The sequence below is a fragment of the Hyperoodon ampullatus genome (genome assembly GCF_949752795.1).
Source record: "Hyperoodon ampullatus genome assembly, chromosome: 1".
NCBI lineage: Eukaryota > Metazoa > Chordata > Mammalia > Artiodactyla > Ziphiidae > Hyperoodon > Hyperoodon ampullatus.
In genome coordinates, this window is record NC_136914.1 from 203,447,799 (window position 1) to 203,474,906 (window position 27,108).

Genomic DNA, 27,108 nt, shown 5'->3' on the forward strand with positions numbered 1-27,108 from the left:
CAAAGCCGCGCCCTGAGGGTCCACACTCTGTCTGGAAAAACAGGGCCTCACGCTCGGGAGCTCCAGGGTGGCGATGAGCGTACAGCATACCTCCCAGAAAACACTAACCTCCCAGGGGATTAAAGGGGGCAAGGTGGACAGGGTCAAGGGACGCGATGGAGCCGTGTGGTTTCCGGATGGGAAACCCCCATCGTTTAGGCACCCTTCCGCACAAGTCACTTCCAAACCAGACAACTCTCGGGGACGGACGCTTCAGACAGGCGGTGGCTCCTACACAAATGGCTCTGTCCCCGCGCCCTCGGTCCGTGGCGCGCGCAGCTGCGGTAGTCACTGCGCTTCCCCGCCCCCGCTCCTGGATGCCCCCCTTCCCTCTCTCCGCCAGACCCGGAGCAGGAGCTCCGCCCACAACGCACCGCCCCAGGCACCCCCCTCCCAACCCCGCCACCCCACGCCTTAAAACCCGGTGCACACCGCTCCGCCGCGTCCCGGCCGGCTCACCTCTCTTCTCCTCGTCAGCTCCAGCGCAGCCGCTCTCCCGGCCCTGGTCCCGGCACCATGAGCTTCGGCTCGGAGCACTACCTGGGCGCCGCCTCCTCCTACCGCAAGGTGTTCGGAGACGGCTCGCGCCTGTCCTCGCGCCTCTCCGGGGCCGGCGGCGCGGGTAGCTTCCGCTCGCAGTCGCTGTCCCGCTGCAATGTGGCCTCCTCGCCTGCCTGCTCCTCGGCCTCGTCGCTCGGCCTGGGCCTGGCCTACCGCCGGTCTCCGGCGTCCGAGGGGCTGGACCTGAGTCAGGCGGCGGCGCGCACCAACGAGTACAAGATCATCCGCACTAACGAGAAGGAGCAGCTTCAGGGCCTCAACGACCGCTTCGCCATGTTCATAGAGAAGGTGCACCAGCTGGAGACGCAGAACCGCGCGCTCGAGGCCGAGCTGGCCGCGCTGCGGCAGCGCCACGCCGAGCCGTCGCGCCTCGGCGAACTCTTCCAGCGCGAGCTGCGCGAGCTGCGCGCGCAGCTAGAGGAGGCGAGCTCGGCGCGCGCTCAGGCCCTGCTGGAGCGCGACGGGCTGGCGGAGGAGGTGCAGCGGCTACGGGCACGCTGCGAGGAGGAGAGCCGAGGGCGCGAAGGGGCCGAGCGCGCCCTGAAGGCGCAGCAGCGCGACGTGGACGGCGCCACGCTGGCCCGCCTGGATCTGGAGAAGAAGGTGGAGTCGCTGCTGGACGAGCTGGCCTTCGTGCGCCAGGTGCACGACGAGGAGGTGGCCGAGCTACTGGCCACGCTGCAGGCGTCGTCGCAGGCCGCGGCCGAGGTGGACGTGGCTGTGGCTAAACCAGACCTGAGTTCGGCGCTGAGGGAGATCCGCGCCCAGTATGAGTCCCTGGCCGCCAAGAACCTGCAGTCAGCTGAGGAGTGGTACAAGTCCAAGTTTGCCAACCTGAACGAGCAGGCGGCGCGCAGCACCGAGGCCATCCGGGCCAGCCGCGAGGAGATTCACGAGTACCGGCGCCAGCTGCAGGCACGCACTATCGAGATCGAGGGGCTGCGCGGGGCCAACGAGTCCTTGGAGAGGCAGATCCTGGAGCTGGAGGAGCGTCACAGTGCCGAGGTGGCCAGCTACCAGGTAAAGTTTGGAACGCTGCGTAGGGAGGGGAGTCCTGTTCTCTCCCGCTCATACTTCCCGCACAGTTGGGGCCCTAGAAACCAAGGAGAGGATAAGGGAGGGGACAGAAAGAGCCCCGCCTGGAGACATTAGCAAACAAAAAGCCCTGGAGCCTCCCTCGCTAATTTTAGGGGCCTGGACGCCCTCTTTCCCTGCCCCTCACTTAACGTCCCTGTCCAAGCCCTTCTAACAAAGAAGCCCTCAAGCTTCTGTTCTTCGGAGTCTTAAAATCTACCTCATGCCTCCCTGGCAGCAAGTGGGCATAAACACGCTGGCGACCTGAAGAACAGCACCCACCCAAAGTAGGAGTGAGCCCAACGGGGGTGGGTCACAGCCTCTCCATGGCTGGTGGTGCTGTTTCCGCTGTCTGGCTTGTTTGATTGACTTTGAAAGGCTTTCTGTGCGCCCTGGAAATAGTTCTGCCCATGGGTTGGGGGAAGAATGAGGGACTAAACTGGGAAGGGTTCTATCCCATTGTCTTGACTTTTGCCCTCAAAGGAGTAGAGATTGGGAGCCAACAAGACGAGTGATTGGGCTCGTAATAACCGCTCTGCTGTCCTCCCCCAACACACATACGCGGTTCCCTCCTCGACCGAGTAATGTTACTTCTTCCTAAAGAAAGCTTTGCAGCCGATAGCAAATGAGAGTTGTCGGTCGCTGTCCTCGGTGCTGATCTCTAGTTCTTCCCATCTCAGAATTTCCCTCCTGTCTCCTGTCCCAGTTATGAGTCTCTAGGCAATTAACTGCTTTGATTTTTTTTTTCTTCTGCAACACCAACGCATCAGTCTTGGCTACCTGCAATCAAAAGGGTCACCTCGTGGACAGCATCAATTTTCACTTTCATGGATGGCTTAGCACTTAACAAAAACCACTTAATCTGCTCAGCAGCAGTGAAGTCCCACTCGAAAATGCCCATTTCCTTAACATTTTTCCATCCTACGTGCATGTGATAAATCACAGAGATGGGTTCATCTTTGTTATCGGTCAATTCTTTTTTTTCCGTCTTTGCCTGCCCTCTAAGCCCCTGTGAAGGTATCGATTGGCTCTTTCCTCCTTTTCTCTCCAAACAAAGGCCACTGCATCTTCAGTTTTACCACATAGAACATTCTGGGCTTATGACCACAAAGGACACAGAGGCAAGAGAAAAGTGTAGAAAAGAATCTAAATAGTGTGGTTCAGTTTCAAAGTGCAATAAAAATTCCATGGGATAGAATGCTAATAATTCGGAAACTTGCAATAATTCATTCTAGCCAAGATCAAAGTTTACATTTGATAAAATTAATGGGGTTTGGGAACATTAATAAAATACAATCAAGAAAGGAGTGAAACCTCAAAATGGTATTTGAGTCTGGAGCTATTGATGTGCAGTATTTGCTGTTCATTATAAATTACTCCCTTTGATAAAGGAAGGAAGCTTGCTTAGACCATTTGTTTTGGTGTTTGGAATTACAGTAATATTCAAATACTTCTATTCCACTTCAATATCTGCAACTTGAACTTTTCACTATGTGGCCTAGGTCCCAGACGGCCTGAACTAATCACATTTAGTTAATTGAGACTTCATGTTTTCTTCTAGAAGCTTCAAAGGATGAGTTAGGTGGTCTTCTGGAGGGCTAGCCCAGTATTTCTCTAAAAAGGATAACTTAGCCACAACTGCCATCTGAATTGGGCTTTGCCATGTCCTCTGTTTGCTCATTATAGCCCCTGTATTCTGAGAGGTAGTGACAGTATTGTCTGGCTTGTTTTGTTTGCTTTAAAAGGCTTTCAGTGTTAGACAATAGTAGGGTCATGGAGATGTAGTCTGCAGAAAACAAAAAACAACAGAAACTGCAGCTTCTGCAGCTCTGCAGTGCTGCCCCCATCAGCGTTAGCCTCAGAGCCTCAGTGGACCTGCTTTGAATGGAAGAGAAGATCAGACAACGTATATACATATATATATATGTATATATGTGTATATATATATATGTGTGTGTATATATATATATATATATCCTACCTACCTCTTAGGACCTAAGGCTGAGGTGGGGCTCACATCTTCACCTGGGGATCCTGAAGTCCTGAAGCCACAAGGGAGTCATCAGGCTATTCTCTGTAACAGTCTTAGCAGTGCTGACTGAGATGAAAAGCCTCCTCCACAGTGAGATTCAGCCATTGTTTTCTTGCCCTCTAACCCCCTCCCCCTCCCCTTTCACTGCAGTAGTGGAGGCCGTTCTTTCTTCTGCTTCAGAGATTAGTGGTAGGCTCATCTTCCTTTGCAAGTTTGCCACCCTCTTAGAGGCAGAGGAGGGCCCCATTAAAGTCACATTTTCCCTGCTCCTGAGAACTATCAGCCTATTTGAGGAAAGAAAGCTTATCACACTTTTGAAAGGGTGATGAATGATTCAAGGTGACATAGTAAGTGTACAATGGTGTATGAGAGAGCCTGAATCAGGTAACAGGAAAAATCATGAGGAGTTAGGGCTGTTGTCCTCAGAAGCCAAACAGAGCCACCCTCTTTAGCTGAAGGTTTTCCATTTCTGACACAGGGTGATTCTGGTTCCTGCATAGCTGCTTCACCACCATTAGAGTCCTTGCTCTGCCAAAGATGTCTTAAGGACATTTTTGCAGGGTACTGGGGGCCCTGGCCCCATACTATGGTCAGTCTTGGAAAGCTGAAGCTTTCCTTGAAAGACCTTGCTGAACAATCAAGATCACACCATTAGTTAATGCTCTCCAGGGAGATGAGCCAAGTCTGCCCTCCTCTCTCCAGTATGAGATTGGAATGCAGCCTAATTAAATAGGAGGAAGGGGCTGGCCCCTTGGAGATTGGGGGTGGCAGTGGCTGAGTAAAAATCTATAGCTTGATAGATCCATTTCTGAAATTAGAATTCAAGAAAAAAGCTTCATTTGGTCCCTCTCTCTTTTTTTTTTCAACTCATCCATGTGCTTTTTGCTTTCTTTTGCTCTGTTTTTGCCCCCTCTACCTCACTCTATTATTGTCACCTGGGCCATCCTGATAGATCCTTTACAGAAAAAAAAACTAGTGGTTCCTAAACCCATTGACCCACCAAGGTTACCTGGGCGCTTAACAGAAAGATTCTCAGGCCCACTCCCAAAGATACGGATTCAGCAGTTTGCAGGTGGGACCCAGGAATACGCAATTTGGATAAAAGCACCGTCATTCCTCAGACTGATTTGGGTGTGCATTGACTTAAACCACATTTCCCAGTGTAAACCAGCCTATAGAAATACATATAATGCAACATTTTAAAGTATGGTAGGAAAAAAAATATATGGGATGAAGCAAAGACAGGAGTGAGAAAAGGCAGCACAGTGACCTGTGAGTGTACCATATGTAGAAATCCTCTCTCCCCACCTTCATTTATCGGGCAGAGCAGTAATTCTGAACAGCCTCTTTCAATCAGTGAATGCCGCACTCACTACTGCTCACCTGGCTGAGGGCCCCTCAAAGTGATGAAACCCACAGCACTGTCTGTTGTTCCTATGCTCCACTGCAGATGCTAGTGTGGCCAGTTCTCTCTCTTTACTCCCAGCCCTCATCCTTCCTTCTGGCCCTGAGGAAGATGCTCAGCACTTGGTTTAGCCATTCCAGGAGATACCCCCACCCCCCCCACCCCCCCACCCCCGCTGGAGCTGGGAGTGCCTCTCTCCCACTCCCTCAGGCTAATCCAGCAGTAGCTGCGTGGTTGGGGGAGGGAGCAGACTGCAGCGCTCTGCTCACATTTCGAGCTGGAGGCCATCTTTGGCAGGGCTTTTGAAGGGCAGTGCAAGACAGCCTGGTGTGGGAAAGAGAGTGCAGACAAGGAGACTGGACACTGAGGAGCCGTGGTCAGCAGTCAGCACAGTTCCTTCTAACAGGAGCAAAGTTGTGCTTTCTGTCTACACTGATCCATAAAATAGACATGTGAAATGTGTAACAGAAAAGTTGAAGGAAATTTCATCTCTCTGGAACTCAGGTCCCCAACAACCTCTCATTCAGAAAACACAGCTGTGAAACAAAAATAATTTTTTGAAAAGGACCTAATTAACCTGCTGATGTGACAAAACGTCTATCTCTAAATCACATATTGGGAAGTTGGCCCTTCTGCTGCCCCCAGCCTGTTTATTGTTAACTTTACATGATTCTAAAGTACTTTGCTATTTGGATTTCAAGTCTGCAGCAAGATAAAGAAGAGGAACCACTGGAGTCAGGCATTGTCAAGAACGAGTAGAAACAGATCAGTTAAGCTTGCAGGACAAAGAAAACCAATACGTAGCAAACACTAACTCAAACACTGCTCTATAAATTGGGAGATTGGGATTGACATATATACATTAATATGTATAAAATAGATAACTAATAAGAACCTGCTGTATAAAAAATAATAAAATTAAAAAAAATTTTTAATTAAAAATTAAAAAAAATACTGCTCTAAGGGGCCATTTAGGGTAGAAATAAACAGTCTGATATATCTTAGTTGACCTAAAAGATAAATCACATCACATTATAGAAAAATTATATTATAGAAATTATAGAAAATTATAGCATTATAGAAAAATAATTGATCATTATCTTAATCCTTAGTTGCTGAGAAAGGTTGCATTATGTTTAGTGTCCTAGGTAAGAGTACTACAAACCACTTCAGAAAGGTTTTTATTTAAAATTGTGATTTTTAAAAAATCTGTTACGGAGATGTACATCTTCATGAAAAACAAACAAAAAATAATAATGTGGTGCTTTAAGGGGTTTGCCTCCAACTCTCCAGTATTAAAATTTTATTTTACGTTGCCTTCCTTAGTTATCTAAAGGGTTGTAGGGAGGGCTCGTGATTAATTTGTCCATATCATTATAAGGGTAGAGGGTCACATGGTATGATATTAACAATAATAAAAATCACTAACATTTATTGAGCATTCCTAGGTGCCATATGCTGTTCTAATGCCTGTTATCTAATTTAACAGATAATGGATTCATCACATAATAATGTGAGGTGCATTAAATTGGCATCCTAAGTTGAGGATCTCAGAACACCTCAGAAAAGAATAAACACTGTAATTTCCCATATACAGAAATGGAAGTTTCAAAGAAACTGAAATATAGAAAACTGACTGAGGTATGTTAGATGTTTGTGGCAGGGCAAGAAATGCAGCCCAAAGATCCTGATGAAATCCTCTTTTTTTCCTCATATAACATTTCTCTTGCTCCTTTGCATAATGAATATACTCCCTCCCCTTTCTCCTTTTTCCTTCACCCTAGACTCTTTTCCCCCTTACCACAATAATATTCTCTTACCTCTAATGCATCATTAGCAGACTTGCTTGTAGGCTAGTTTAACCTCAAATATAGCAACCATCCAGTAAAATTTCTTGGTAAAAATCCTTTTAAACTCTCATAGTCTCTTAACACACTTTGGAATATTTTCATCAATGTCCAGTGTATTATGTATTTTCCCCACTGCTTATCATCCCTTGCTCTGTACCCACCAGTTAATTGAGTTTCTTCTTTGTGGTATTCCTGTCAATATTTATAGAACAGGTAGGTGGTATGAATTTTTGTTCTTTCTGCAGATTCTCTTGATTTGGAAGTTTGTACCCCCAATGTGTCAGCCCTGCCTTTCACCATCACTTCAACATCCCCACAAGGGAAGTTCAAAGCGTTCCTCAGCGCTTACTTTCTTGAGGTTTCTGATGTGTTTATCTGCATCACTACTTCATAAAAATAACTCTCAGTCACTGTGCTCTTCATGTTGACAGAGTTGCAACTGAATTATATAAATTATGTGCTCAGAATAAGAAAAGAAATGCTTATGTAGCATCATTCATTCATTCAACAGTCATTCACTGAGCATCTACAGTGTGCGTTGTGCTAGGCTGTGGGCTTCCAGGGGTGAACTAGACAGAAGGGGTCCAGGTTTCCATGTAACTTACATCCTGGTGCAATAGTTCTCTAACAGTGATTCCCCCTCCCGGGGACGTTTAGCAGTGTCTGGAGACATTGTTGATTATCACAGCTGGGAGGCAAGGCATGTGCTACTGGCATCTAGTGGATAGAGGTCAGGGATGCTGCTAAAAATCCTACGTTCATAGGACGGCCGCCCACAACAAGGAATTACCCAGGTAATGATAAGAGCTAAAAATCAGAGTGGGGACTTCCCTGGTGGCGCAGTCGTTAAGAATCCGCCTGCCAGTGCAGGGGACACGGGTTAGATCCCTGGTCCGGGAAGATCCCACGTGCCGCGGAACAACTAAGCCTGTGTGCCACGACTACTGAGCCTGCGCTCTAGAGCCCGCGAGCTACACCTACTGAGCCCGCGTGCTGCAACTACTGAAGCCCACGTGCCTAGAGCCGGCGCTCCGCAACAAGAGAAGCCACTGCAATGAGAAGCCCGCACACCACAACGAAGAGCAGCCCCCGCTCGCCGCAACTAGAGAAAGCCCACGCGCAGCAACGAAGACCCAACGCGACCAAAAATAAATCTATTTTTTTTAATATAATAAATAAATAAAAAGCAGAGTGGCCAGTTTCAAGTGGGGGCTTTTTTCTAATTTGTCTTCCCACTGGAGGTGCCTTTTTCTAATTTACACAAAGTTCCTTCATGGGCTAGCAGCTGCCCTGGTTTAAGGTAAAATCACGTGCTAGATCAGTGTGGAAAGGGTACTTAAATTGGATGCTGAGGAAGACCTGTCTTAGTAAAGGGCATTTGAACTGAATCTAGTATGACATGATGTCAGTCATGCGAAGACCCACTACAGAGCATTCCAAACAGAGGAAATAGCTAGCCTAAAGGGCCTGGGATAGCAATGAACTTGGTAAGTTTAAGGAGCAAAAGAGAGGGCCAGGGTACCTGAAACACATTGAGCAAGGGGAAAAGTAGAGGCCATGCTGAGGAGTTTGGACTTAATTCCAAAGCTGTTGGAGGGTTTTAGGAAGATGAGCAATAGGATCTACTGTGTTTTTAAAAGATCCTCTGGTTTCTCAAGAATCACAGATTTAAAGCTATTTTTCTTCTGTGCCTGGGTTTGTACCTGGAGGAACTTAAAGCAAAAGTATTATATGAACTTAGTTTCTTTTTAAAAAACTATTATAATTTCAATCTGCCATTTGGATTAAAAAAAAATTCCTTGGAGTGTTTATGCTTCCTCCCTATCTGTCATGTAAAATGCTTTCAGTAAAGTGATTGAGTAGCAGACTTCCAGGAAACCATCAAAACAAATGGAGGCAGAGAAGACTTGCCATCCCCTCTGTGCTCTCCACAGTTGGAATTTTCTGAATCTAAGCTCCTAACCTGAGCCTTTGGTTTGGGAAAGTACATGTAACAACTGAGTGATTCAGCAGTAATACAACAAGCAAGGGAGGGACGGTAAGTAAGTAAAAAATAAATATTTCCCCAGTATTCAGTTTAGAACCGTGTGCTCCGTGGTAGAAATGTATCCAGATCTCCTGGGGACCTTTATGAAAAAATGCAGATGCTGGGACCCCACCCTAGAACAAATGAATCAGAATCTGGGCTGGGGGACAGGTCTGGATTTTTAATGTGTAGGCAGGGTTGAGAATCCTTGCTTTCTCAGCCTCAGTCTCAGCCTCCGTGAATGTCAGCTGGTTTGGCCTAAATATGTTGGACACGCGTTGCTTTTCAGGATAACATTGGGCAGCTGGAGAATGATCTGAGGAACACCAAGAGTGAGATGGCGCGCCACCTTCGGGAATACCAGGACTTGCTCAATGTCAAAATGGCTCTTGACATTGAGATAGCAGCTTACAGGTATGTCACAGGGCATGCTCACCCAAGCAGATCCCGTCACCTGGGGCATCTCTACCCAAATAAGTGGTTTTAGTCTCTCTGATTTCCGATGGGTGAGGGGGGGTTAAGGAAAGTCATCACGGGCTCCTTCCAGGTGAGCTGACCCTTATGTCCCTCGACTTGGTTGTATCCCAGCTCCACCTTACTAGGCCTGGAGTAGTCTACCTACCTCTGCAAGGATTTAAGGGGATAATGTGAGTGCACAGAGGTTGACATAAAATCCATCAGACTCTAACTTTAAAAATAAGGTTCGGCCGTATGCTAACACATACATATGGAATTTAAGAAAAAAGAATGTCATGAAGAACCTAGGGATAAGACAGGAATAAAGACACAGACCTACTTGAGAATGGACTTGAGGATATGGGGAGGGGGAAGGGTAAGCTGTGACAAAGCGAAAGAGAGGCATGGACATATATACACTACCAAACGTAAGGTAGATAGATAGTGGGAAGCAGCCGCAGAGCACAGGGTGATCAGCTCGGTGCTTTGTGACCGCCTGGAGGGGTGGGATAGGGAGGGTGGGAGGGAGGGAGATGCAAGAGGGAAGGGATGTGGGAACAGATGTATATGTATGACTGATTCACCTTGTTATAAAGCAGAAACTAATAAAAATAAATAAATAAATAAATAAATAAATAAATAAATAAAATCACCTCTTGGTTTTTAAAAAAAAAAAAAATAAGGTTCGGGGCTTCCCTGGTGGCGCAGTGGTTGAGAGTCCGCCTGCCGATGCAGGGGACATGGGTTCGTACCCTGGTCCGGGAAGATCCCACATGCCACGGAGCGGCTGGGCCCGTGAGCCATGGCCACTGAGCCTGCGCGTCCGGATCCTGTGCTCCGCAATGGGAGAGGCCACAACAGTGAGAGGCCCGCGTACCGCAAAAAAAAATAAAATAAAAATAAGGTTCATATAACATAGAAAGTCCCAGTAGGTGAGGTATCCCCCTAGATTCCTACTCAAGCAATATGTAAGTGAACATTTACCTCTAAAAAAAATAAATACATGGTGGTGGTGGTGGTGGTGGTGGTGTGATGAATTGGGAGATTGGGATTGACATGTATACACTAATATGTATAAAATAGATAACTAATAAGAACCTGCTGTATAAAAAAATAAATAAATTTCTAAATAAATAAATAACAGCAGCTACTATTTTTTGAATGACAACTGTGTGCCAGGCACTATATTAGATTCTGCATATAAATTATCTAGGTATCAAGTCATATTATTCCCATTTTGCAGATGAGAAAACTTGAACCACAGACTGTGCAACATGCTCAAAGTCACAGTGCTGGTAATGGAAGAGCTCAAACTCAACCCCAGATCTGTCTGAAAATTTTTTCTTTTTTTCCTTACACTATGTATACTACTTCAAACCAAAGCTCCAAGAGGAGTTGATAGTGTTTTGAGTTTCTGATTTAAAATAGATGATAAAAATTATTAGAGTTACGAGAAAAAAAGGTATTGGGGCCATGCTTTTATGATGCTGTTTAAGCCAGGCTGGGAAAAAGCTTGGTATCTGAAACAGTTTAATTCACTGGTTTCTGTTATTGCTGATTCCATTTCCTTTGTACCCCTACACATTGAAAAAAATACAAATCTCAAGTTCAGGCTGATTAGGCAATTCCTTTGTGGACTTCTTACCTTCTTATCCCTGTTGCATTTAAGGTGTTAATTCGTGAAATTACTTCTCCTTAGAGCTTTGTAGACTCTAAGTGCCAAAAATGGGTGTGATGAGACCAAGGGGAGTCGTAGGGTTTTTTAAAATGTATTTGCGAATAGGATAGGTTTCCCCTTGACAGTGCTTTAAACGCAGCTTGTGCTAAAGATTTGTGAGTGTGTGTGTGTGTGTGTGAGTGTGTGAGTGTGTGTGTGCACGTGCCAGATAAAGTCCAGGTCTTTGAGCCTTGAAATTCAATATTTATTGGCCTCAATCTCATGAAGAAACTGCGAAATCTTTCTAAAATGAATAGAGGCTGGAGGGTTAAATTCTTTAAAAGTTTCAAGTTGACTTCCTGAGAGTTTTTCTCTGTTGGATTTACAGGAAACTGCTGGAAGGCGAAGAGACGCGTTTTAGCACCAGTGGATTAAGCATTTCAGGGCTGAATCCACTTCCCAATCCAAGTTATCTGCTCCCTCCTAGAATCCTCAGTTCTACCACCTCCAAAGTCTCATCCAGTGGGCTGTCTCTTAAGAAAGAGGAGGAGGAAGAGGAGGCTTCTAAGGTAGCCATGAAGAAAACCTCCCAGATAGGGGAAAGTTTTGAAGAAATATTGGAGGAGACAGTGATATCTGCTAAGAAAACCGAGAAATCAAATATAGAAGAAAACACCATTTCAAGCCAAAAAATATAATTCTGTTGCTTGAAAAAAGTTAATGCTTAAGAGGGGATAATATGCATTTGACTTGTTAAACAGCCTATTCCTGATCCAAAGCACCTGTCACCACTACACAATGTTTTCAAGGCTTCAGTCTCATATTTAGCATTGAATACTTACTTTCTCTAATAAGAAAACCACACCTTAGATTGGAGCAAACCGCAGTCCTAGAGCAATCACAGAGGAGTTATCTAAGAATGCAGCTTTCTCACCTAAACCTTAGGCTTCACAGCAATAGATGATTCAGGTACAAAGGAAGTACAAACTAAGGTACTAAATCTGTGATCATCATCATTTTGCTGTGAATTGAAATTAAAACCTATATTCACTCACCATACCCAGCCATTACCCAGCTATTTAATCTCACTCTAGATACCTAAAACATAAGGTCACTGCCAAAGATAAACCCACCACACCTGACACCACCCTGATAGAACTGTTTCACAAATGATAGGTGTTTGTTTAATGGACTCCTTCCCTCCCATCCCCCCTCAATTCCATATATCCTTTTCTTCCATTCAGAAAAAAAAAAAAAAAGGCTAGTGTAGTATTTATCCCTTTGAAATACATTTCGGTTCTTCTCAAAAGAACTTACCCCCTTTAGCTCTCTCTGCTCAATAGGTAGAATTAGATGCATGCTGACCATTTCTGTGATTTGTGTAGTGACTTCTCCCTGTCCATTTCATGTCCTTCTATTGCTATAGTTTAAAAGAAATGGCAGTGATAAGTTTTATGGGTTGCCCCCAACAAATAAAATATTTAAAAAAGTCCCTAGATTTTAGGCTTTTAGCTTATTCAAATCCATTTAATTAGGAAAAAGGAATACTTTATTGAGTGTAGCTTTTCACCTTTAGAAGCACAGTCATAGTTAATCCCAAACTGTGATTAAGCTGACCTTAGATTTAGTAGTATAAGCTAGAAGAGGTATTGAGGTATTTGTATGAAGGGGAAAGGCCAAGGTCTCATTTATCTGTGGCAGTTCATTTGTGGTGATAGAGAATTAGCTGTTTCATGCCTTTACCCTTAGACAGAATCCACATATTCCCCTTCCCACTAGTCTAGGTCCTAAGGAGGCCTTGTTTCCACTCTTATGCCTTTTAAGAGTGCTAAGTATAGATTATGCTATCACCAGGACACAATGCTCCTGCCCAAAAGTAAAAGAAGTCACTTCTGGTCAATCAACACCACCAGCAAATATAAAAAAGAAATATTTCTCTTTTCTAAAAGAGTCTTGCCCAAACAGTTTTCCCACTGCTGCATGGTTAGTGGGGTCTCCGTTCCCTGCTGGAGACAAAGAGATACTCAGACCAGAGAAGGGGCACACATGCTCCTACTCACATGCTAGGAAGTAGATTCTGGAGAGTCCAGTTTTCATCTGCCCAGCTGTATAGCAGCTGCATTGCCCAGTCTTCCATGTGTGCCAAGTTTGATGCAGAATTAATTCTCTGTTGGAGTCACTTCCACCAGATCTAAAGAGTTGCTATATCTCTGTCACACATCTCCATTAGGAACTCTGGTGAAAAGGACATGATGCTTCTACTGAACTTTCTTATCCTAGCATGTGCTTCAGTCATTCAAGGAACTTGAAAGAATACTTTTCTCTTCTTCCTTTCCCTTACTCCATCCCATCTTTATGCCCCACACTTACTGTAAAATGTTAGTAAAATGAGAATTAAAAGTCACATGAATCCCACCAACATAATGTGTTTCGTGGTTTTTGCTGCTTTAACTGAGAGAAGCACTGTTTTGGTTCAATGAGACAGGTGTACCCCCAAGTCATTCAGAAATCATATGTTGTTTGTTTCCTGCATCCACGTTTAGTTTCGTTTAATGTTCTTTTGTTTGTTTGTTTTTTGTTTTTTCCCTGCCAGGGCCTTTGGGCAGTCTGCAGACTGTCTGGTCTGAAACACATAATGCACTAAGTGGACAGTTCATGGCAGGAAGTGGGGAAATCAATCAGATGATGAAAGACAGTGTGTTCTGTACCTGGATAATAATTTTTTTTGAATTTTATATTTTTTTAAATAGCAGGTTCTTATTAGTAATCTATTTTATGCATATTAGTGTATACATGTCAATCCCAATCTCCCAGTTCATCCCACCACCACCACCACCCCCCGCTTTCCCCCCTTGGTGTCCATACGTTTGTTCTCTACATGTCTCTATTTCTGCCTTGCAAACCGGTTCATCTGTAGCATTTTTCTAGATTCCTCATATATGCGTTAATATACAATATTTGTTTTTCTCTTTCTGACTTACTTCACTCTGTATGACAGTCTCTAAGTCCATCCACGTCTCTACAAATGACCTAATTTCGTTCCCTTTTATGGCTGAGTAATATTCCACTGTATATATGTACCACATAATCTTTATACGTTTGTCTGTTGATGGGCATTTAGGTTGCTTCCATTACCTGGCTATTGTAAATAGTGCTGCAGTGAACATTGTGGGGCATGTGTCTTTTTGAATTATGGTTTTCTCTGGGTATACGCCCAGTAGTGGGATTGCTGGGTCATATGGTAATTCTATTTTTAGTTTTTTAAGCAACTTCCATACTGTTCTCCATAGTGGCTGTATCAATTTACATTCCCACCAACAGTGCAAGAGGGTTCTCTTTTCTCCACACCCACTCCAGCATTTGTTGTTTGTAGATTTACTGATGATGCCATTCTAACTGGTGTGAGGTGATACCTTGTAGTTTTGATTTGCATTTCTCTAATACTTAGTGATGTTGAGCAGCTTTTCATGTGCTTCTTTGCCATCTGTATGTCTTCTTTGGAGAAATGTCTATTTACGTCTTCTGCCCATTTTCTGACTGGGTTGTTTGTTTTTTTAATATTGAGCTGCATGACCTGTTTATGTATTTTGGAGATTAATCCTTTGTCCGTTGATTCATTTGCAAATATTTTCTCCCATTCTGAGGGTTGTCTTTTCAGCTTGTTTATAGTTTCCTTTGCTGTGCAAAAGCTTTTAAGTTTCATTAGGTCCCATTTGTTTATTTTTGTTTTTATTTCCATTGCTCTGAGGTGTGTCCAAAAAAGATCTTGCTGTGATTTATGTCAAAGAGTGTTCTTCCTATGTTTTCCTCTAAGAGTTTTATGGTGTCTGGTCTTACATTTAGGTCTCTAATCCATTTTGAGTTTATTTTTGTGTATGGTGTTAGGGAGTGTTCTAATTTCATTCTTTTACATGTAGCTGTCCAGTTCTCCCTGCACCACTTATTGAAGAGACTGTCTTTTCTCCATTGTATATCCTTGCCTCCTTTGTTATAGATTAGTTGACCATAGGTGCGTGGGTTTATCTCTGGTCTTTCTATCCTGTTACATTGATCTATATTTCTGTTTTTGTGCCAGGACCATAGTGTCTTGATTACTGTGGCTTTGTAGTATAGTCTGAACTCAGGAAGTCTGATTCCTCCAGCTCCATTTTTTCCCCTCAAGATTGCTTTAGCTATTTGGGGTCTTTTGTGTCTCCATAGAAACTTTAAGATTTTTTTGTTCTAGTTTTGTAAAAAATGCCATTGGTTCTTTGATAGGGATTGCATTGAATCTGTAGATTGCTTTGGGTAGTATAGTCATTTTCACAATATTGATTCTTCCAATCCAAGAACATGGTTTATCTCTCCATCTGTTTCTGTCATTTTGATTTCTTTCATCAGTGTCTTGTAGTTTTCTGAGTACAGGTCTTTGACCTCCTTAGGTAGGTTTCTTCCTAGGTATTTTATTCTTTTTGTTGCAATGGTGAATGGGGTTGTTTCCTTAATTTCTCTTTCTGATCTTTCGTTGTTAGTGTATAGGAATGCAAGAGATTTCTATGCATTAATTTTGTATCCTGTAACTTTACCAAATTCATTAATTAACTCTACTAGTTTTCTGGTGGCATCTTTAGGATTATCTATGTATAGTATCATATCATCTGCAAACAGTGACAGTTTTATGTCTTCTTTTCCAGTTTGTATTCCTTTTATTTCTTTTTCTTCTCTGATTGCCATGGCTAGGACTTCCAAAACTATGTTGAATAAGAGTGGCGAGGGCGGACATCCTTGTCTTGTTCCTGATCTTAGAGGAAATGCTTTCAGTTTTTCACCATGGAGAATGATGTTTGCTGTGGGTTTGTCATATATGGCCTTTATTATGTTGAGGTAGGTTCCCTTTATGCCCACTTTCTGGAGAGTTTTTAATCACAAATTGGTGTTGAATTTTATCAAAAGCTTTTTCTGCATCTATTGAGATGATCATATGGTTTTTATTCTTCAATTTGTTAATATGGTGTATCACGTTGATTGATTTGCATGTATTGAAGAATCCTTGCATCCCTGGGATAAATCCCACTTGATCATGGTGTATGATCCTTTTAATGTGTTGTTGGATTCTGTTTGCTAGTATCTTGTTGAGGATTTTTGCATCTATATTCATCAGTGGTATTGGTATGTAATTTTCTTTTTTTTTTTTTGTAGTATCTTTGGTTTTGGTATCAGGGTGATGGTGGCCTCATAGAATGAGTTTGGGAGTGTTCCTTCCTCTGCAATTTTTTGGAAGGGTTTGAGAAGGATGGGTGTTAGCTCTTCTCTAAATGTTTGATAGAATTCACCTGTAAAGCCATGTGGACCTGGACTTTTGTTTGTTGGAAGATTTTTAATGACAGTTTCAATTTCATTACTGTGATTGGTCTGTTCATATTTTCTATTTCTTCCTGGTTCAGTCTTGGAACATTATACCTTTCTAAGAATTTTTCCATTTCTTCCAGGTTGTCCATTTTATTGGCATAGAGTTACTTGTAGTAATCTCTTATAATGCTTTGTATTTCTGCAGTGTCCACTGTAACTTCTTTTTCTTTTCTAATTTTATGGATTTGAGTCTTCTCCCTCTTTTTCTTGATGAGTCTGGCTAAACATTTATCAATTTTGTTTATCTTCTCAAAGAAACAGCTTTTAGTTTTATTGATCTTTGCTATTGTTTTCTTTGTTTCTATTTCATTTTTCTGCTCTGACCATTATGATTTCTTTCCTTCTACTAACTTTGGGTTTTGTTTGTTCTTCTTTCTCTAGTTCCTTTAGGTGTAAGGTTTATCTGAGAGTTTTCTTGTTTCTTGAGGTAGGATTGTATTGCTATAAACTTCCCTCTTAGAACTGCTTTTGCTGCATCCCATAGGTTTTGGATTGTCGTGTTTTTGTTGTCATTTGTCTCTAGGTATTTTTTGATTTCCTCTTTGACTTCTTCAGTGATCTCATGGTTATTTAGTAACGTATTGTTTAGCCTCCATGTGTTTGTGTTTTTTACGGGGTTTTTCCCCATAATTTATTTCTTTTTTTTTTTTTTTTTTTTTTTTTTGCGTTACGCGGGCCTCTCACTGTTGTGGCCTCTCCCCTTGTGGAGCGCAGGCTCCGGACGCACAGGCTCAGCGGCCATGGCTCACGGGCCCAGCCGCTCCGCGGCATGTGGGATCCTCCCGGACCGGGGCACGAACCCGTGTCCCCTGCATCTGCAGGCGGACTCTCAACCACTGCACCACCAGGGAAGCCCTCCCCATAATTTATTTCTAATCTCATAGCGTTGTGGTCAGAAAAGATGCTTGATATGATTTCAATTTTCTTAAATTTACCGAGGCTTGATTTGTGACCCAAGATGTGATCTATCTGGGAGAATGTTCCATGTGCACTTGAGAGGAAAGTGTAATCTGCTGTTTTTGTATGAAATGTCCTATAAATATCAATTAAATCTATCTGGTCTCTTGTGTCATTTAAAGCTTGTGTTTCCATACTAATTTTCTGTCTGGATGATCTGTCCATTAAGTGAGGTGATAAAGTCCCCCACTATTATTGTATTACTGTCAGTTTCCTCTTTTATATTTATAATTGTTATATGTTCTTCTTGGATTGATCCCTTGATCATTATGTAGTGACCTTCCTTGTCTCTTGTAACAGTCTTTATTTTAAACTCTATTTTATCTGATATGAGTATTGCTACTCCAGCTTTCTTTTGATTTCCATTTGCATGGAATATCTTTTTCCATCCCCTCACTTTCAGTCTGTATGTGTCCCTAGGTCTGAAGTGGGTCTCTTGTAGACAGCATATATATGGGTCTTGTTTTTGTATCCATTCAGCAAGCCTCAGTCTTTTGGCTGGAGCATTTAATCCATTCACATTTAAGGTAATTATTAATATGCATGTTCCTATTACCATTTTCTTAATTGTTTTGGTTTTGTTTTTATAGGTCCTTTTCTTCTCTTGTGCTTCCCACTTAGAGAAGTTCCTTTAGCATTTGTTGTAGAGCTGGTTTGGTGGTACTGAATTCTCTTAGCTTTTGCTTGTCTGTAAAGCTTTTGATTTCTCCATTGAATCTGAATGAGATCCTTGCTGGGTAGAGTCATCTTGGTTGTAGTTTCTTCCCTTTCATCACTTTAAATATATCATGCCACTCCCTTCTGGCTTGTAGAGTTTCTGCTGAAGAAACCAGCTGTTAACCCTATGGGAGTTCCCTTGTATGTTATTTGTGGTTTTTCCCTTGTTGCTTTTAATAATTTTTCTTTGTCTTTGATTTTTGTCAATTTGATTTCTGTGTGTCTCGGTGTGTTTCTCCTTGGGTTTATCCTGCCTGGGACTCTCTGTGCTTCCTGGACTTGGGTGGCTATTTCCTTTCCCATGTTAGGGAAGTTTTCAACTATAATCTCTTCAAATATTTTCTCTGGTCCTTCCTCTCTCTCTTCTCCTTCTGGGACCCCTATAATGTGAATGCTGTTGCATTTAATGTTGTCCCAGAGGTCTCTTAGGCTGTCTTCATTTCTTTTCATTCTTTTTTCTTTATTCTGTTCTGCAGCAGTGAATTCCACTATTCTGTCTTCCAGGTCACTTATCCGTTCTTCTGCCTCAATTATTCTGCTATAGATTCCTTCTAGTGTATTTTTCATTTCAGTTATTGTATTGTTCATCTCTGTTTGTTTGTTCTTTAATTCTTATAGGCCTTTGTTAAACATTTCTTGCATCTTCTCAATCTTTCCCTCCATTCTTTTTCCAAGGTCCTGGATCATTTTCACTATCATTATTCTGAATTGTTTTTCTGGACGATTGCCTATCTCCACTTCATTTAATTGTTTTTCTGGGGTTTTATCTTGTTCCTTCATCTGGTACATCATCCTCTGCCTTTTCATTTTGTCTATTTTTCTGTGAATGTGGTTTTTGTTCCACAGGCTGCAGGATTGTATTTCTTCTTGCTTCTGCTATTTGCCCTCTGGTGGATGCAGCTATCTAAGAGGCTTGTGCAAGCTTCCTGATGGGAGGGACTGGTGGTGGGTAGAGCTGGGTGTTGCTCTGGTGGGCAGAGCTCAGTAAAACTTTAATCCACTTGTTTGCTGATGGGTGGGGCTGAGTTCCCTCCTATTGGTTGTTTGGCCTGAGGTGACCCAGCACTGGAGGCTACAGGTGCTTTGGTGGGGCTAATGGCAGACTCTGGGAGGGCTCATGCCAAGGAGCACCTCCCAGAACTTCTGCCACCAGTGTCCCTCTTCCCACAGTGAGCCACAGCCGCCCCCTGCCTCTGCAGGAAACCCTCCAACACTAGCAGGTAGGTCTGACTCTGTCTCCTATGGGGTCACAGCTCCTCCCTGGGTCCTCATGCACACACCACTCTGTGCTTGCCCTCCAAGAGTGGAGTCTCTGTTTCCCCCAGTCCCGTTGAAGTCCTGCAATCAAATCCTGCCAGCCTTCAAAGTCTGATTCTCTGAGAATTCCTCCTCCTGTTGCTGGAGCCCCAGGTTGGGAAGCCTGACATGGGGCTCAGAACCTTCACTCCAGTGGGTGGACTTCTGTGGTATAATTGTTCTCCAGTTTGTGAGTCACCCACCCAGCAGTCATGGGATTTGATTTTATTGTGATTGTGCCCCTCCTACCGTCTCATTGCAGCCTCTCCTTTGTCTTTGGATGTGGGGCATCTTTCTTGGTGAGTTCCAGTGTCTTCCTGTCGATGATTGCCCAGCAGTTAGTTGTGATTCCGTTGCTCTCACAAGAGGAAGTGAGCACACGTCCTTCTACTCTGCCACCTTGAACCAATCGCATTCTGGATAATAATTTAACTAGCTTAACTTGGTGAAGATTTCTGAGAATGAACTGGCAGAAGGCACATGATAAAAAGTTCTTCAAAATGATAAGAATCTTTTCCTTCTTTAAAAATGAGGCTATACTTTTGCAGAACCCAGATGTCTAGGTAGAACATGGGCAGCAGTAATAGAATTTTCCTCTACTCTAATGATTCTTAACCTTTTTTGGGGATTAAACACCCCTTGGAGAAAGCTATGGATCCTCTTCCCAAAAAAGAATACACACACAAAACTGTAAAGATCAGGGGCTTGTGACTCCTTTAGGACTATCTACTTGGGGTATCCAGGAGTCCATGGACGCCAAGTTGAGATTCCCTAATGCCATGCCAGGTTCCAGGATGGAGACTGCAAATGAGGGGATATATGGATGCAATTCACAGCTGGTGCTAGTGGTTGAAGCTGGAGCTTGCTGAATCCTGAACAATACTGTCATTCTTAGTCCATCTGGCTAAGGGCAGTTTCATGCCACTTGAAGATACATTAGTGGTACTGCTAGTGAAAAAAGATGTTAGTTGCACACTAACAATGAGAGTTTTGTAGTAATCAAAACATCTTTCAGGGCCTATTAAGGAACAACAGTCTCATCAAGACACGGGTTTGTAATGTAGATGTTGGTTGCCGCTTCTAAGAATAGTACTAGATGGTTAATGGATACTTCTCTATGCAGGACCAGAGTCCTTTCATTAATTTATATAATTTCTGGCTCTGACTCATTTGTATCTCCTATTTTCAATGAGTCGCCACTAATTGCCATGAGCTCGTTTATAAAAGAAAGACATTAAAAGCATATTATGGGGGACTTCCCTGGTGGCTCAGTGGTTAAGAATCCGCCATCAATGTAGGGGACATAGGTTCAAGCCCTGGTCCAGGAAGATCCCACATGCCACAGAGCAACTAAGCCCGTGTGCCACAACTACTGAGCCTGCACTCTAGAGCCCGCGAGTCACAACTGCTGAGCCCTCGTGCCACAACTACTGAAGCCCGCGCACCTAGAGCCTGTGCTCCGCAACAAGGGAAGCCACCACAATGAGAAGCCCGCGCACCGCAACAAAGAGTAGCCCCTGCTCACCGTAACTAGAGAAAGCCCGCCCGCAGCAATAAAGAGCCAACGCAGCCAAAAAAAAAGTGTGTTTGTACAAAAGGAAAGAAAGAATGGCAGAAGTAACACTGTGATTTAAAGGGAAAAAAAGCAAATTATGGAGTTGATAAATTATTAAATCAGAACAATTATAGTAACAGGGAAACATGGTGTTCAGACTCATAAGTCAGGGAGGAGAAGGAAAGGGAAGCAGCAACATCAACTGTTATGATGGAACAGGACAACAAAGTGAGTCTGTGAGATTGTGGGGAAGCCTGTCCACAAAGTACATTAATGATATCCAATATGACTTTCAGAGTCACTAGGCAATGTGATCCTCTGCATCCTGAGATGTATTAATAATGGCTATTATTTATTCAGTACCTACTTACTATGTGCCAGCCACTGTACTAGGCAGTAAACATAGAATGATCTCATTTAAGCCTCACAACCCTCGTTAGGTGTAGTATTTGTATACCCATTTGACAAATGAAGGAATAGATCCTTGGAATGACAAGGTTAAAACCCTTGTGTGATGCCACATAGTGAGTAACAGAGCTGGGAGTTGAACCCTGGCCTTCTGACTTTACAATGCTTGCTTTTCTTTCCTTCATTGTCTTTCTATGTAAAAGAAAGTCCACTCACTTGAGGGAATAAAAATCTTTCTTTTTATCTTCTTTTTCACCCCTTCCTCACCAGGTTTCACTTAAGGTTTCTCTGCCCCAGAAATCCTTGGCAACATCAAGCCCCAAAGGCAAACTGCTACACTTTGCAGACTTCCTGAGCCTACTGCCTTCCTGTATTGCAGTAAGGTGGTGGCAGGCCAAAACTGGGCTCTGGGCCTATCAAATCAAGTCTCCCCTTGCTCCTGCTAAAAGTTATATAGAATTGGGGGCTATTTACCTATTTTTTAAAAAGGAGTTTTAAAAAATAATTTAAAGGACTTATGTAGCTCAGTATCAAAGAGCCTGGAAATAAGGGAATATTACAGAAGGGACCACTCCTCAAGGGGTAATAAATCCAGGATATTTATAATTCATTTTACTGTACTGGCTAAAGAGGGGGGCAAGATTTGAACAATAGTCTGGAAGCTAGAGTCCAAATTTTACCTCCAGAGATAATGCAAATTACACAAAGTCCTGGGGATGAACTTCTAGAACTTACCTGTGAACATAAGCAGGGAGCCCAGAACCACCATTCATGGATCTAAAGGCAAACATGAGAGTTTTTCAAATGTATTTAAAATCCATCAGAACTGGAAGCACACTGGTAGTTGCTAGGGCTGGAAAAAATGGGTACAGGGATGGGGTTTTACTGTGGAATGATGGAAATGTTTTGAAACTAGATAGAGGTGGTAGCTACACAACATTGCAAATGTACTAAATGCCACTGAATTATTCACTTTAAAATGATTAATTTTATGTCATGTAAATTCACCTCAATTTTAAAAATCCATTGATAGACGATTTATGAAACTATCAGAAAAATATAATTATGAAGTCTACCATACCTTCTGCTCCAGCTGAGACCATTATGTACAGCCACCTGGGTCAACCCAGTTAGAAACGATTCCATTAGGAACACATAAGCCAGATCTAATAAGAGTAGTATTGATTTCAAAACAGAGCCTGGAGAAAAAGCCAGAAATCTCCCTGGATGTAAATGAAAGAAAGAATAGCTAGAAATGTTGCTTGCTTATGAGTGGTAATCACTGATTTCCAACTAGTTTTATTTTTATTATTATATCGTCAGAAATCTCTAAGTTGCTTTTAAGCAACATCTAAATCATAAGAATACATTTTGTTTCTTAGAACCAAATAAATTGGTATACCTGAAAGCACAGTACCAATTTAAAATGGAAATAACTGAGGGGAGCTTTGCAGGATCTTAAAACAGAGATCCTATGTGAAATTTTATTTTTCTTTATAGACAATACATTACTGGCTTTGTTGCATATTCAGATTTAATGTACATGTTAGATTGATGTCACCCATGCCTTTTGCTATTTTCCAATATCTCACATGGCTATGCCATTTGCAAATGGGGTGAGTGCTCCTGAATCCAGCCAAACAAAGGACTGTTTTTATTACATTACCAACCCCTGCCACATACACTTAAAGGGAGAAAGGAATGGTTACTATGTAGATCAAAAGGTTTCTCCTCTGTCCATCTCCTAGAAGATGACTTGGTTGCCCTCATGTTTTATGCTATTTCACAAGCTTACTAGGTGGGGGTGGGGACGAGCTAAAATTTATAAATTCTTTGTTTCAATCCCTTGAAATATACACACACATCCACACACACCAGGATTGTCATAAAACAGTGAGTCACACCACAGATATTTGAAGAATTATGTTTCTACAGTGCTTCAGTGATTCTGAATAAAACAAAATAGAGAAAGCTCAGGCTACAAAGAAAAATGAAGATTGATCTCGGAAGGGCCTCCAGGCTCCCTTCCTCATTGATTAATTACTGTAGATCACCACATGGCTACTCTCTCCCCTGATGAGACAAGTGGTCTCTGTTCCGAGACATTTCATTCCAGTTTTATCACGTTCTCCTAGGGGTTAGAGAATGCTCAGCAGAGTGTAACCAAAATCATTAATATGAGGGCTGGAATTCTGGAATACAATCAGTAGCAGGTCTAGTTAATTGCTGATTATTACACAGGGCAAAAAAAGCATTTTTCCTTAGAAGGGCTTATTAAAACAAATTGAACTCAGATTTATCTGCTATGCCATAAGTATGAATAAATGAAAGGGGTAACTTCCATCTCCCATGATTTCCTGGCATAAGGATTCATACATGACATACAGAATTCTTGATGTCCTTTAGGGCTAGACAATCTTTTGTCTTTATCTTAAGCCAGATGTAAGCTCAGCAAAAGGAACTTCTTTCTGGCAACTGAAATTGTCCATGGACTGACCTAGTCTGTGAAGTAGAAACAGCAGAGGTAAGATTAGAATTAAGGTGAAAGCAGAATTCAAGTCCAACTTCAGAGCCTGTATCCCCACCCCTCATCCAGTAATTAATAGAAGTGAATAGAGAAAATATGTAAGAAAGAAAAAAGGGGGGAAAAGATGGTTTAACATCAATCTTTTAATAATAATGGACCTACTTATTCATTAGAAGCTAACTCAGCAAAGTAATCTAAGAAGTGACTATATAGGGACCATATTTGAATTTGAAAAAATAGACTATATGCCAGCCACTGTTCTGAGTGCCTTAATTCTCATAAGTCTTTGAGTTAGGTACCATGTCCCAGTTTACAGATATGGAAAACTAAAGCTCAGAGAAGTTATATAACATGTTCAAGATCACACAGCTTGAAAATAGCAAAGCTGGAAGTCAAAGCTGTGAGTCTGGCTTCACAATTCATGTCCTTAACCAGTGTGCAATACTGCCTCTGTGTCTTTTGGGGGGTAAAATCTGTTCCTGGCAAACACTGTCTTCTTCATCTTCTGATTTAAAATGTTATTTAACCAGCTTTTCTTTTGGGAGAACACCTTCTTAGAAACAGAAGAAAAGAACTTTTCTCACTTAAATGAAAATAGTATCACAATTATAACCTCTCTAAAACAATAGACACCAACAAACTGAAATCAAAATTAAGTAAAGATCAAACCATAATATCCATTCTATGTAAGTAAATACTTGGCAAGCTTTCAGAAGATCAATATGGCATTTCATTTACACATGGACTATTAATGTCAATAGATGATAAAATTTAGATTTCATCAGTCCAGTTTTGAAGAGAGGCCAAAAATAAAACTCATGTACACAACAACATGTTGAAAAAGGTTAAAAATGAGGACCTACCCTTTGGACATGATCTGCTGAAGACAGCAAAAATAAACATTCAGAACCAGCATCTGCTTGAATCTTCTCTACTGCTAGGGCTTTCCAAGATAATAAAATACACCACAGAGGTTGCAACTATTAGAACTTGAAAGGGAAAAAAATTTTTAATTAGTCACACATATATCTAATAAGCAATTATGACCTGGTCATCCTACAAGAATATTCATCTAGGATTGATCACTGAGACTATACTTTGGGTAGACTGAATAGGACAAGTAAACTGGTCAATGGCATTACTTTCAAGAATTCAAAGCCAAAGTTGCTGTAGGAGAGTCACTGTGTGAGTGTGTGCAAGGTCTGCGTCAACTTTGAGTCCAGAGGAGAGATTGTCAGAAACTAGATAAGAATGTATTTCACTCAATCAGGAAGGAAGGGCAATGCAGTGGAAGCAGAGGGGAAGCTCAGTGAAGCCCAAGGTCAGAGGAAATGATGATACCAGAGAGAAAAGATTGGGATGGCATTTAGGGAGGAACTGAGAAAACTGCCAAGCGCACATTCTGCCGAGCTACTATTACCACAGCCCAGCCCTCTGGGCATCTTTGCTCAGATGCCCAGGTGTACAAAAATAGGCATTCACCATAAATGGTGGGCGCTGGGGTATCAATGCTGCATGCCTATGTGACTGACTGCAATAAAAACTCTGGACTCCAGGGTTCAGGTGAGCTTCCCTGGTTGGCAACACTTCACACATGTCACACATCACTGTTGGGAGAATTAAACACTCTCCCTGCATCTCCACTGGGAGAGGACAAATGGCAGCTCGTGCCTGGTTTCTCCTGGACTCTACCCTATACATCTTTTCCCATTGCTGATTTTAATCTGTATTCTTTCACGGTAATAAACTATAACCAAGAGTATAACAGCTTTCTGGGTCCCATGAGTCCTTCTTGTGAACCATTAAACCTGAGAGTGGTCTTGCGGATCCCCAACACAGATGTTAACATGGGACAAGAATAAAAATAGTAAGCAATTTGTGCAAGAAACATTTAAGAGGCAATGAGTTCCATAGTTGCTATTCTGTCCATTGTCAAATAAAGGCATCTAGTATAACCAGTGAAGGTAAAGATGTTTATAAAATATCTATTTTATGGCACACTTTAACTTTGATTTGGCTATGTCGTCTCTTAAAGAATTTTGGTTATTTTTTAAAATTCCACAATAAACACAAATGTTTCAAAATAGGTTAAAATAAATTTTTATTTAAAAAATTGTATTAAATGTTAGAAGAGATTTATACACAATTCACAAATTCTTTATAAAACATTGCCAATCTTTCTCCAATTGTAATTGTTTTTATGCAGACTTGGAAATTTTGCAGTGAAATAAGGTCTACAAAATATTTCTTTTAGAAAGCATCACAATGATAATTTTAGGCAAAATAGTCTTTAAAACTGAAATATTTGCATGCAAGTGAGTGAGCTCTCAAACACCCGTATTCTTTATCCCAGTGACAAAGTAACGTGAAAATGAACATTAAACTGACTTACTGAGGAAACAATGAACAAGTATTCTGTAAACTTCTCAAATTCACTCAAATTTTTAAATTACTTTCAAAAGCAGTGCCATTACAAGGTATTGACAATCACATTACGTACTCAAAATGAATGTTAATCAGACTAACATTCAAAAAATAAAAATACTGTTGCAAAGAGGCACCCCTTGTTGTAAGGTATGTTAAAGGAGTCTTTATTACACTGAACGCTTATGGTACGGGCCGTAAACCCTACAGGAGACAGTCTCTTCACACAGAAAAATTATAATCCATCCCTTTTAGAAGTAAATAATATCTCTTTAGTAGTGTTGCTGGTTGAAAAAAAAAAAGTTACAAGTTCGAAATAAGATGGCAACATACAAAAGTGGCCCATAGTTTTGGTCTTTGTCTAAGAGGTACATTCTGTAATTTAACAAAGACTGGCTTTAAATCTTCAGTTCAAAAGCACACTTCTTTTCCAAAAGGATGACTGACCAACTGATGCCATTTCAGGGAGCAGAATCCTAACCACCAACTTGAAAGGGGTATGGCTCAATGAAGACAAAAACAAAAACAGCAACTGATTTACCTCAAAGATTAGGAAACAAAATCAATGTCAAAGTATTTGAAATCATAAAAATTCATTGCTTTAAAAATTTCCCCCTGAGCTGTGGACGCTTTTTATATATAGTCTCTAGTAAAACAGATGCATTCTATAATACCAAGTTGTAATTATAAGTCCTATGATTCTTGGTGCTCAAAATAGGTAAGTTATGTCTCGAAC

General features: G+C 42.0%; 1 protein-coding gene across 1 annotated transcript; it reads left to right on the forward strand.

The window, feature by feature from the left end:
- Positions 1 to 555: 555 nt before the first annotated feature.
- Positions 556 to 11,798, forward strand: INA (internexin neuronal intermediate filament protein alpha; the record flags this gene model as incomplete). Its single annotated transcript, XM_079716213.1, has 3 exons — positions 556 to 1,620; positions 9,277 to 9,401; positions 11,489 to 11,798. 3 exons carry the CDS (start codon positions 556 to 558, stop codon positions 11,796 to 11,798), a joined length of 1,500 nt encoding a protein of 499 aa, XP_079572339.1.
- Between the last annotated feature and the right edge of the window lie 15,310 nt (positions 11,799 to 27,108).